Source organism: Schistocerca serialis, chromosome 1 (assembly GCF_023864345.2).
Source record: "Schistocerca serialis cubense isolate TAMUIC-IGC-003099 chromosome 1, iqSchSeri2.2, whole genome shotgun sequence".
NCBI classification, from domain to species: Eukaryota; Metazoa; Arthropoda; class Insecta; order Orthoptera; family Acrididae; genus Schistocerca; species Schistocerca serialis.
The window spans coordinates 111,551,756-111,565,426 of record NC_064638.1 but is presented as its reverse complement, the minus strand read 5'-3'; the positions used below and the strand labels follow the sequence as shown (position 1 = coordinate 111,565,426).

At 39.2% G+C, this 13,671-nt stretch overlaps 1 protein-coding gene across 1 annotated transcript in view; it reads left to right on the top strand.

Annotated features, from left to right (window-relative positions):
- The window catches only part of LOC126462869 (probable G-protein coupled receptor Mth-like 1), a 563,028-nt gene extending 550,954 nt beyond the window's left edge, over positions 1-12,074 (top strand). The window contains exons 5-6 of the mRNA XM_050096106.1: positions 3,306-3,444; positions 10,466-12,074. Of these exons, the coding sequence (XP_049952063.1) occupies positions 3,306-3,444; positions 10,466-10,808 (482 nt within the window). The 3' untranslated portion in view covers positions 10,809-12,074. The remainder of the gene's footprint in view (positions 1-3,305; positions 3,445-10,465) is intronic.
- The last annotated feature ends 1,597 nt before the right edge of the window (positions 12,075-13,671 follow it).

Here is a 13,671-nt window from a genome sequence, read left to right as displayed (position 1 = left end):
TCTGCACATACACAGACACAAGCAGACATGAATATTATATGTGTCCAAACTTTCCAGGAATTTCTGACTTCCAGCCTTGCCTCTCAATCCTTCTTAAAAAACCTTAATCCTACTCCAAACATCACCACTGCTGAAGCCCAGGCTCTCCATGATCTGAAGGCTGACCAATCCATCATCATTCTTCTGGTGGACAAGGGTTCCACAACCGTGGTACTTGATTGTCGGGAGTATGTGGCTGAGGGACTGCGTCAGCTTTCAGACAACACTACATACAAAGTTTGCCAAGGTAATCCCATTCCTGATGTCCAGACGGAGCATCAAGGAATCCTCAGAACCTTAGGCCCCCTACAAAACTTTTCACCTGACTCCATCAACCTCCTGACTCCACCAACACCCCACACCCCTACCTTCTTCCTAAAATTCACAAACCCAGTCATCCCGGCCGTCCCATTGTAGCTGGCTACCAAGCCGCCACAGAACGTATATCTGCCTACGTATATCAACACCTTCAACCCATTATATGCAGTCTCCCATCCTTCATCAAAGACACCAACCACTTTCTCGAACGCCTGGAATCCCTACCCAGTCTGTTACCCCTGGAAACCATCCTTGTAACCATTGATGCCACTTCCTTATACAAAAATATTCCGCATGTCCAGGGCCTCGCTGCGATGGAGCACTTCCTTTCATGCCGATCACGTGCCACCCTACCAAAAACCTCTTTCCTCATTACCTTAGCCAGCTTCATCCTGACCCACAACTTCTTCACTTTCGAAGGCCAGACATACCAACAATTAAAGGGAACAGCCATGGGCACCAGGATGGCCCCTCCGTACGCCAACCTATTCATGGGTCGCTTAGAGGAAGCCTTCTTGGTTACCCAGGCCTGCCAACCCAAAGTTTGATACAGATTTATTGATGACATCTTCATGATCTGGACTCACAGTGAAGAAGAACTCCAGAATTTCCTCTCCAACCTCAACTCCTTTGGTTCCATCAGATTCACCTGGTCCTACTCCAAATCCCATGCCACTTTCCTTGACGTTGACCTCCACCTGTCCAATGGCCAGCTTCACACATCCGTCCACATCAAACCCACCAACAAGCAACAGTACCTCCATTATGACAGCTGCCACCCATTCCACATCAAACGGTCCCTTCCCTACAGCCTAGGTCTTCGTGGCAAACGAATCTGTTCCAGTCTGGAATCCCTGAACCATTACACCAACAACCTGAAAACAGCTTTCGCATCCCGCAACTACCCTCCCGACCTGGTACAGGAGCAAATAACCAGAGCCACTTCCTCATCTCCTCAAACCCAGAACCTCCCACAGAAGAACCACAAAAGTGCCCCACTTGTGACAGAATACTTTCCGGGACTGGATCAGACTCTGAATGTGGCTCTCCAGCAGGGATACAACTTCCTCAAATCCTGCCCTGAAATGAGATCCATCGTTCATGAAATCCTCCCCACTCCACCAAGAGTGTCTTTCCGCTGTCCACCTAACCTTCGTAACCTCTTAGTTCATCCCTATGAAATCCCCAAACCACCTTCCCTACCCTCTGCCTCCTACCCTTGTAACCACCCCCGGTGTAAAACCTGTCCCATGCACCCTCCCACCACCACCTACTCCAGTCCTGTAACCCGGGAGGTGTACACAATCAAAGGCAGAGCCACGTGTGAAAGCACCCACATGATTTACCAACTGACCTGCCTACACTGTGAAGCTTTCTATGTGGGAATGACCAGCAACAAACTGTCCATTCACATGAATGGACACAGGCAGACAGTGTTTGTTGGTAATGAGGATCACCCTGTGGCTAAACATGCCTTGGTGCACGGCCAGCACATCTTGGCACAGTGTTATACAGTCCAGGTTATCTGGATACTTCCCACTAACACCAACCTGTCAGAACTCCGGAGATGGGAACTTGCCCTTCAGTATATCCTCTCTTCTCATTATCCGCCAGGCCTCAATCTCCGCTAATTTCAATTTGCCGCCACTCATACCTCACCTGTCTTTCAACAACATCTTTGCCTCTGTACTTCCACCTCGACTGACATCTCTGTCAAACTCTTTGCCTTTACAAATGTCTGCTTGTGTCTGTGTATGTGCGGATAGATATGTGTGTGTGTGTGTGTGCGCGCGAGTGTATACCTGTCCCTTTTTCACCCTAAGGTAAGTCTTTCCGATCCCGGGATTGGAATGACTCCTTACCCTCTCCCTTAAAACCCACATCCTTTCGTCTTTCCCTCTCCTTCCCTCTTTCCTGATGAGGCAACAGTTTGTTGCGAAAGCTTGAATTTCGTGTGTATGTTTGTGTTTGTTTGTGTGTCTGTCGACCTGCCAGCACTTTCGTTCGGTAAGTCACATCATCTGTGTTTATATAATTTTTTTTTCTTTTTTTTTCTTCTTTTTACGTAATATCGAAAAGGTGCACATCTAAGTGGTGCCACCAGCTAAGCATTATCTTCAGGATAATTGAAACTTTTGCAAAAGGAATTAATCTGTAGGAAGTATGGTACTTGGGATGGTAGTTATGTGTCATAACAACTAACAGGTCATATGATTCCATACAATAGTGTCCTACAAGGTACAAAGTATGTTGTCATAAACATCAATCAGAGTGGACTAACAGTAGGCCCAGAGAGGTTAGTTGAGCTACCTCATGGTAGCGCTATTGTTCAGGGCAAGCCCATGGAGTTAAGTACTCACAAATCGATTTGCGCACAGAAGACCAGATGCACCCAATTTGAAAATGAAATATGACTCACAAGAATTAAAAAATGCAAAGATATAATCAGTTTCAGTATATCCTCTGATCTTAATTTGACAAAATAAAATCTATTGTGCGCCTTAAGCAGAATACAGTGATATTAATTTTAGACAATTCTTCCAACCTGTAAAATCTCTGTCACACCTGACACACTATGTTTTAGTAGTGATTTTCATTTAGAGGAAGTTCCTTCATATGTAACAAGACAAACTGATGTAAAAATCAGGAGGAAGCCAAGAACGCACATATGTGGCATTCAGTTCACTCTTCATTGTAACAATTGCGTTACATACATCTCATTTATTTGTGAAATACATTATGAATACATGTTTGTACATGATGTGAATTCAGTGGGAAGAAAGATAGTTTCAGCCTCATTTATCAAAGTCTACAGAATAATGATGTGTGTTTAATTCCACTAGTATGCTAAATAATAATACACAACACTAATTATACTATAAACTTTAATACAAGAGCAAGCAAATTAAAACACAAATTATTTTGTGTGTTTATTTTCTGTTTTGCAGGGGACTCAGAAATATTTTATTACTTTTATGCACCAATAGGAGTATTGCTGTTGGTGAATGTCATTTTATTTGGTGCAACAGCTCATGAGCTTACATGCGGCCTGTGGAAAAGAGAAGTTGTGAAATCAACAACAGAAAGGTAATCAGTTTTCTCAGTATCCTTTATTTGTACCTTTCTTTCTTTAATTGTGACTAATTTTCCAATTACCATGACACACAAATTAACAGGTGCAGTACCATAAAGTAGAACTCAGTTCCTCACAGTATATTAATAATACAATACAAAATATATAGAACTATAAGACATTCTATGCTTCACCTGCATTACGTTATAATGTTTTCTAAATTCCTTTGACATATTTCTTGAGATGCAAGATGAATATAATGATGAAAATACTAAAAATAATTCAACAATATCTTAATCAAACAGAGATATCAGTCCAGTCCCTGTGTTGGCATATCTCCTTTCCTTACTTTTTTCTGCTGTACCAATAGAATGTATGCACAAAGCATCAGTAGTACCCCCAGACTTCAGCAGTTTATTTACACTCCATCACATTGTCCTCTCTTTCATTGTCAAATAAAATAATGAATAGTCTTTCTCAAACCCTTAAGAACTGATGCTGACAAATTTGTGCCCCATCATCTATACATCTGTGTGTAACTTGGGTGTAAGATCTGACCAATCAGTTCTAGTAGCAGTTCTGTGAAATACATGTCTTATCCCTTTGAATGAAAAACATTCTTTGAGGACAGCGGCGAGTCCAAGTGAATTGGGCAGGGGTTATTAAACTAAACTCGCATTTCAAAGGAGCAGGGTTCAAATCCATGCCTGATCATCTGTTTTTATGTTTTCTGTGGTTTCTCTAGATGGCTGAGCCACTTTACATCTTGGGTGTTTTGAAAAAGCCCTCACCGATCTTCTTGCGCTCAATTCTTAGCCCTATTTTATGTGGCTTGACACATGAATTTTTATTAATATTACATGTAAAGATCTCAATTACTGTTAGAGTATGAACTTGAACAACACTCTGATTTGCCATATTAATATGACAACTTAACTAATATGACGTTACTCCACCTGTAGCATGCAAAACGAACGTATTTCGTAGTGGCATATATGTAGTAAGCCATCTGTATGTGAGCAGAGTCAGATGGCACCACAAATTCATGTACAGGCCACATGGCCCCCTTACATTGACAGTTCAATTATGAGCTCTTCTCATTGGTGCCCCACATGTCTTCAAGAGGGTTAATAGCTCCCATAATCACTGAAGTGTAATTTTTGTCTTGTGAACTTGTCACCAGTCTTGCTGGAAATTTCAAATTTATATTATATATCTTCACCAAAGAGGCATACTGTACAATGACTTTAATATAGTTCAAAAATTTACTGTGGCTGTGTGCAAAAATTAATCTTTTTAAATAATGGATTTCCGATTTAGATTTTCACTGAGGTGACAAAAGTCATGGGATAACAATGTACACATATACACATGGCAGTAGCACTGCATACACCACGTATAAAAGAGCAGTGCACTGATGGTGTTATCATTTGCACTCAGGTGATTCATACGAAAATGTTTTCAAGAGGCATTACCAGGTTTTGAATGTGGAATGGTAGTTGGAGTTAGATGCATGGGACATTTCATTTTGGAAATAGTTATAGAATTCAATATTCCAAGATTCACAGTATAAAGAGAGTTCTGAGAATACCAGAGAAGGCACTACCTCTCGCCGTGGACAATGCAGTGGCCAATGCTCTTCAGTAACGACAGAGAGCAGCGGTGCTTGCGTAGAGCTGTCAGTGCTAAAAGACAAGCAGCAATGCACAAAATAACTGCAGAAATCGATGTGGGATATATGACAAACATATTAATTAGGATGGTGCAGTGGAATTTGGGTGCTGGCAGATGACCGACACGAGTGCCTCTGCTAACAGCAAGAAGCTGCCTGCGGCGCATCTCCTGGGTTCGTGACCATATCAGTTGGACCCTTGATGACCGGAAAACTGTGGCCTACTCAACAGTCCTCATTTCAGGTGGTAAGAGCTGATGGCAGGGTTTGAGTGTTGTGCAGGCTCATGAAGCTATGGACACAGGTTGTCAACAAGGCACTGTAAAAGCTATTGGTGGCTCCGTGATGATGTGGGGCTTTACGTAGAATGGACTGGGTCACGTGGTCCATCTGTACTGATCATTGACTTGAAATGGTTCTGTTTGGCTACTTGTTCCCAAACAACAATGAAATTTTTATGGACGGCAATTCGCCATGTCACTGGGCCACAGTTTTTGCGACTGATCTGAAAAATATTCTGAACGATTTGAGCGAGTGATCTCAATATCCATATCACCGACATGAGTCCCATGGAACATTTATGGGAAGTAATTCAGAGGTCAATTCATCCACAAGGCCCTGCATCTGCAACCCTTTCACTATTATGGACGGCTATAGAAGCAGCATGGCTCAATATTTCTGCAGGGGGCTTCCAACAACTTGAGTCCATGCCATGTCAATCCAACCACGTCAACTTGCTGTACTACACTTTCCACGATGAGGTCTGATATGATATTAGGAGGTATCGCATGACTTTTGTCACCTGAGTGTATGTATGTTCTCAAAATGCAATTCAGATAAAGACAAATAAAAATGAAGTAACTTTTTGGGACATAACTATTTTACATTTTGATAATGAAAATAGAAACAAAATATTAGTAGCCGGTTTTGATGTAAGAGAAAACACACACGTGCACGTGCAACCCCCCCACACCCCCCCCCCCACCCCCCACACACACACCCTTTTATTTAGCAATATCATCTGTTACACAACCTCTAACAGGCATCTGAAGAATCGCAAAATGAATTAATTGATACAGTACTGCTTCACAATCACTATAGAGATCTGCATTGCTATGTCTGCCTGTAGCTAGCACTCTGGGGTGAGCAATAAAAATTTATCTTTGACTTTCATGTTAATTCACTAGATATTTGTTCAACACTATACTGTTCACTATGGTTACCCTAAAGCAGATCAAAAAATATTATCATAAGAGGTGACAGTGATGATTTTTCAAGCATACAAATTCTACTAACAAGGGAACCTGCCCATCGCACCCCCCCTCAGATTTAGCTATAAGTTGGCACAGTGGATAGGCCTTGAAAAACTGAACACAGATCAATCGAGAAAACAGGAAGAAATTGTGTGGAACTATGAAAAAAATAAGCAAAATATACAAACTGAGTAGTCCATGCGCAAGATAAGCAACAACAAGGAGCATATGAGCTTAGGAGCGCCCTGGTCCCGTGGTTAGCGTGAGTAGCTGCGGAAGGAGAGGTCCTTGGTTCTAGTCTTCCCTTGACTGAAAATTTTACTTTCTTTATTTTCGCAAAGTTATGAGCTGTCCGTTTGTTCATTGACGTCTCTGTTCACTGTAATAAGTGTAATGTCTGTGTTTTGCGACCGCACCGCAAAACCGTGCGATTAGTAGACGAAAGGACGTGCCTCTCCAATGGGAACCGAAAACATTTGATCGCAAGGTCATATGTCAACCAGTTCCTCCACAGGAAAACACGTCTGATATATTCTACATGACACTGGTGACGGTATGTGCGTCACATGATAGGAATATGTTGTCGACCCACCTACCTTGTACACTTAGCGAATGGGTAAGAAGATTCTTCTACCTTGCCGGATTTAGGTTTTCTTGAGGATGTGATAATCACTCCAAAAAATCAATAGAAATATAAGAGTTTGTCACATAAACTGAAAGTAAAAAATTAAACTTTTCTCCGGAGGGAAGACTTGAACCTAGGACCTCTCGTTCCGTAGCTGCTCTCGCTAACCACGGGACCATGGCGCTCCTTAACGCTTGTTGTCAATGATGTTGCATATCTTTGCATGGACTACTCAGTTTGTATATTTTGCTTATTTTTTTCATAGTTCCACACAACTTCTTCCTGTTTTCTCGATTGATCTGTGTTCAGTTTTTCAAGGCCTATCCACTGTGCCAACTTATAACTAAATCTGAGGGGGGTGCGATGGGGAGGTTTCCTTGTAAGGTGAGTCAGAAGCCAAAACAGTGGCCCAGTGCAGCACTCATCCCAGCATTGCCAGTTACCAGGGTAGGCAACACCTGGAGCACAAGGCATAGGACAGAGACAGAGAACACACTGTCAACACCAAAAGGTATTCCCTGTCTGTCTTTGTGCAGAACACATCACAAAGCCACCTTCTGATGTGCCCACCACATTAATGAAGAGATCGATACATGAAAGAATGAAATCCTGTACACCTAAATGTGACACTGTCGTAATACTGATTTAGTCTGCAGCTTTTGCAGCATCTTATGTAAGGACCACAGCACAAATATTGCCTCAGTGGCCTTTGAACATCTTGTAATACAGCAGGAAGTTATTAAATTATCCAGAAATGTGGCATATTCTGATGTGATTATGGGCATAATATACCAGCAAGTTTGATTTATGTGAATAAGCAGGTAGTTTCATACATTCCAACTAATAGTAATTAACAATGTCACTGTGTCAGCAAGAGAATATCAACAGGTTTTGTATGCAGGATACTATTAGCAACTCAATACAGTGGAAAGTTTGTCCCAGAATACTCGTACTGCTTCTAACACTGTATTTCACTGTTTGTTGCGCTGATTGTCATCTATTTTGGTCTCCAGTGTCCTTGGATAAGACAAGCTTGTCCATCCTCCAAAAAATCTACTATCAGTTTCATAGTCACTTGTCTGCTTTTGTTACACACTAATGCAACAGTGGCAGCAAATTGATATTTGGTGAGACTTGACATTTTTGGAGACATCACCCAGAATTCAGGCCAGCAAACTCTGTACTCTGCCAACTGCTCATATCATTAGCTTTCTACATGTCAATTCCCAAGATGTGCTCTTACTCAGGCTATGGTGTGCTCATTTCACTCACTAGTGTATATATATCCAGAATATATGTCTGTTCAGTGTTCAAATTTCAAACAAAAAGTGAGGATAGGAAACTTGATTCACCTATTCTAATGAGTATGGGGCTACAATGGGTTCACCAAAAAATTGAACTACTTCCCTTCCTTAAGAAATAACTTAACTGTTCAGATCCGTGGACCTAGCAGGAGAGGTGACACAGTAATTTTGGCATTAGACTTTCTTTAGGGCCTCACATATCCTTCTAGCCATCCAGATTTAGGCTTTCTAATCAGTTGAATAAAAATATATATCTTTTGAAAGGGGCACAGGCGATTTCCCTTCTCTTACTTCCCTTATTCAGCCTTCTGCTCTGTCTGTAATGATGGCATCACCAATGGGAAGTTAAATCTTAACCTTCCTTCATTGCAAGTAATTAAATGTGCACTGATTAATCACTCTAAATATCACAACTAAATATACTGATGGTGTGAGAACTTTTTCCTGTAGCAGTGCAAAATCTTTAAATGAAATCATTCTGTTTTTGGCTGTTAAAACATTATTTATTGCAACTGCAATTTTGACACGTGGTCATTCTCAGGCACTGTAGGATGTTATATAACGCATTCAATAATATAAAGCTATGAGATGCTGTGTAAGAGCAGTTGCAGGAGGTGTTGTGAATTTGTCTGCTGTACCATATATTGTACATGTTAGAAAATGTGAAATAACAATGTAAGCACTTAGGTTTAAACTTCTTATAGCAGGTGTGGTAAATGGATCACAAAAGCGGCAAAAATGTAAACATGCCATAAACGTATAAAATCTCTCACTTGACAGCACACACATGGATGCACCGGAGTTTATTTGTGATGGTACACACAAGTACATTGTACTGATACCTCTGACGAAAAAAAATCAGAACTGCAGATTTTGAGATGTGGTACACTAGAACTTTTGCTGTAGTTACAGCAATGTAAAACAAATGCTGTATCCACACTTTTAAAATGCTCAGAAATGCATTAAAACAACATTTTAAAAAGTCCAAATTAAAAAACCTTCAAGGACACAGTACAGGAAACTCTGACACGTAAAAAAAAAAAAATAATAATAATAATAAAAATTAAAAAAAAAAAAGGAAAGTCCTGTTGGAATGTAAATAATGTAAGGAGTAAATGTAACAACTCACAAGCTGTTACCTATACTCCTTAAATAATATTAATATTGGTTTGCATTACTACGCACATATGAACATTCCCAGCTGGCCATCACCACTCAGTTCTCCATAGTCAGAATATGTCGGCTCTGGAACTGACATCACTGTTACTTACTTCATGTGAATTTGCCACAAGTTCCCTCTGACAAAAACTACTTTTATTGTTGTTAACAACATAAATATTGATCTAGGATCTACCAGTTATGGCTTGCTCAGCGTTAAGCACATCCAAAAGTGTCTCTCGTCTAACTAATGTGTACCATGTTAGATCATCAGAAAGATTGCACAAGTTAGTAGCTGGGATCCATAATGATCTATGCTCTGTATTCTATCACATGTAGCACTAAGCCTATGTGAGCATCACTAACAGTGGTTGATAATTTGATGTCTGCTTCCATTTCCAAATTTTCCAACAAGATGATACTGCATTATTTTTTTTACCATTACATGGAAAGAGCAGATGTTTCTTGCTAACCATTTGGATTAATTTTCAGGAACTGACTGTCAAAAAACTAATAAAGAACATATATTTGAATTCCAATAAATATGATGTACTTTAATACAAGGATGCACTTTGATCAACAGGGCCATAGTTGATTACTGATTCCCTCTTGTAAAGGAGACTGCAACAAACTAACTCCCTTCACAGAAATATAACATGAAATAGGAGGCAACTAAACAGTTGCAAACGAGAAGTAAATAAACCTATGCCGTTTCTAATGTATTTGGGGTTCACATCCACAAAATTTGTTCATCGATTTGGCTTTTTACAAATACCTATTATGCCCCAACATTAGATTTCCCACTTCATATCTACACCAAAGTAAGTTGACATTTGTTGTTTGCAGTTTTCCATATTTCTCTTTTCTGTACACAGGCAGCATGAGATACATATTTGTCTTCGGTTCACCTGTATGTAATAAGACACAAAATCATTGTATATCAAATTATTTTGTTAAATGTTATGTAATTTTGGATTCTTCTTGGACTCGTGTATTAACTATGTTGTGTCTTTTATTTTGCAGGGCAACTCTTTGGAGAGTTTGTGTGAAGCTTGTTGTTGTGATGGGACTGACGTGGGTGATTGATATATTATCATGGGCGATAGGTGGACCTGCATACCTCTGGTATATCACCGACCTTGCAAATGCATTGCAAGGCGTTTTTATATTTGGTGTAGTTGGGTGTCAACCTCAGGTGTGGGCTGCCATCAATAGGATGTGGTGTTTGCGTGAACAGCAGGACAGAACCACGGCAGCTCATCGTCATCTGTCTTCCTATTCACAAGGACTGCCTTCTCTCGGTGACTCTTCAATCAACTCACCCTCTACTAAAAATACTTCCTCACCCATGGAGACTGTTTGTTGACAATTACTTAGTGTACGTTGGTACTTGGTGTAGCATTCACATCATATACTGAGTTATGCTTTTATGAAATGTGACCTGCTAACAGAAGTGTGGTTGCAATGAAGATCATGATAATGTCGCATACATAAGTAGCCAACAGACAAATATGGTTGTAACAAGAGCAAGGTAGCACAAATATAACGATACAGGTTTTTTTTCCTAGTTTGTGTTGAGAACCTATGCTCAGGATGTTATTTTGTAGTCTTTTTCTTCCATGTCTCAAGCATATATTTGAGACAATGCAAAGAGTTTGACACATTAGCAAAGAACAAATCGTATTGTACAGACAAAATGTTTTTTAGTGAAGGCTGTTGTACCTGATGTGGTATTTCTTAATATTGTCTGCACTGTTTGTCATGAAAGTTGTGAAGGAGACTACTCGTAAGATATGATAAAAGTTCCTATTTAGCTTATGTAAAGGGTTTGTTTCATGCTGTCACTTTCTTCAGTAACTGACTATGCAGACATTGTATATCGCTTTAACACTTCTGTTCTTGCCCAGAATCTAAAAACATTGTAAAACATACCATAATTTATGCACGACAAGGTGACACTAAATTTCAAATACAACATTGCTTGGAAAAACTAATGTGAAGCTCCATACCAGTATCTCCTGCTATGTGATATATGGAAGATAAAGTAATGAAATTTCTGGACTGAAAATGCAATGTACAAATACTTACAAGTATCTTAGTGTTGTAGAATACATGAAGTTTCATTGTAGTCAACAGTTTTATGTAAATATTGATGTAATAGTGTTAAGTTTCTCGTTTTGACTATTCCTATTGCTTTAGATGTAAAGCAATATCTTGTGATACTATAAGTTAAGACAAATAACATTCCCATACCTGAATACAAGGGAAAGACATGTAAATATAAACAGAATGAATTATCTCATTTTATAGAAACAAGAGAAAAACCAAATAACAAGAGTTCTGAAGTTACCAGTGTACCATTATGTCTTCATATTACATACAGCAAATGCAATGAAATAGATGAAATTATAATTGCTAACAATTGGCTGTCAAACCAGGACATTACATTAGTGGAACTCATGGATCATTGCTTAAGATATTTTAAATTAAGATCTGTGTTTAAGATAAATGAAAACAGAAACCTGTGCCTTTTTAGTGTGAACATACAAGAGTCAGTTGATAAAAATGTGTATGTTCATGGTTTTTTAAGCAAAGATGTAGTTTATTAATTGTAACAAAATAATCTTTTTGAACTGTGACAATAAAGTACTTGTTACTTTTTCAAAATGTGTGTTGTTATCACTAATACAACTGAGTAAACCCAAAGTGGGCAGCTATCATTATAATAGATAAAATAAACTAGGCACTTTTGACCTGGTGAAAATCCATTTTTCCAAGACTTGTAGTAACTTGATGAAATGAATATGAAGATCAACTAAAATACCAGCATATATGAAAATAATTCCAATTCCACACAGCTATAACCTTAAAGCAAGACTATTTAACGTACACAGACAATTGCATACGTTTCAACAATTTTGTATTTTGCTGGGCTAGGATACAATGGCACTGGGAAAAGTGTACTTTTGTCTAAACATACATAAACATGCTAACCACTACCTTTAAATGGTTATACACATCATCTCAAAAACTTAAATGGAAAGTAAACCAATAATCTATGAACACAGTAAAATATGATAAAACAAATATTACACAGGTACTTATTTTATAAAGTTGCACATGTTGGCCCATGCAAACCATCAAGCAACAAAAGCGGCATATTGTCATAAGAGTGTACATGTTGCATTTGGTTTGGTTTGAGCTACAATAGACTAGACTCAGCATTATAGAGCGCACATGGAAAAAATTCAGTCACCAAAAGAATGTGGAAAATGTTAAAATAGACAGTTTTCCTGCCCCGCAAAACTCTGAATGTTTTAGGAAGAAAAATTTGAGCCTATGGATGAGAACTTTGCATGGGGGCTTAATTAAATATAATGCAAATATTTTTGGTAGCTGTAAGTCCGATTACGCTGTTTCGTAAACGGTTGGCCCTGACTAGTACTTGTACGCAATCTGACTGCATAGAATAACAACAAACAATGAAAGAAAATTTTCGTTAACATAGTTAATTAATTAAGTCCCCAGCAACTATAAAACCTACTAAACCAAGGCACAAGTGTAGTTGTTCTGTGTGTGGGAGTGTGACTCAACACACACATCTGGCACGGTTCTTCTTCAACAAGACAAGAAATTTTAAATACCATTTATACTGAAGTAACTAAAAAATAGAAATACTATAATTGCGTAAGGAAAGCAGAATTACACTCTAATACAAGAACACAAGCCAGATGCTTTGTTGACTGAACCTGTAATGACGCATTATTCAGGACATTGAAATAATGAGAAAAAAAAGAAAAGTAGTTTGTTACCTTAATTTATATTGATGAAAAGCACTCTAAACATTACAATCTCTCCACACTGACACGCTACTACCACATCTCAACCAGAACTCTCCAATATCACATCTCAGCAAGCACTGCCTACAAACACTCTCTGCTACGAGTTCTTAACAGGCACTGACTGCCACGAGTTCTTAACAGGCACTGACTACTACGAGTTCTCCCCAAGCACTGTGGAGGCGGCTTAATAATACTCTTTGGCGCAATCTCTGGTGCAGTGGCTCAGTGTAGCCACCTTTCATATGCCCCTCCTCCACAGGCCAGAATTTGATGGTATTTGTGCCAGCATTGGTGGTGAAAATACCACCAAATTCGTCCACAAAAATACAGACAAAAATAAAAGATAATATTAATACCTAAATATCACATTAGTTAAAATTTTGGCTT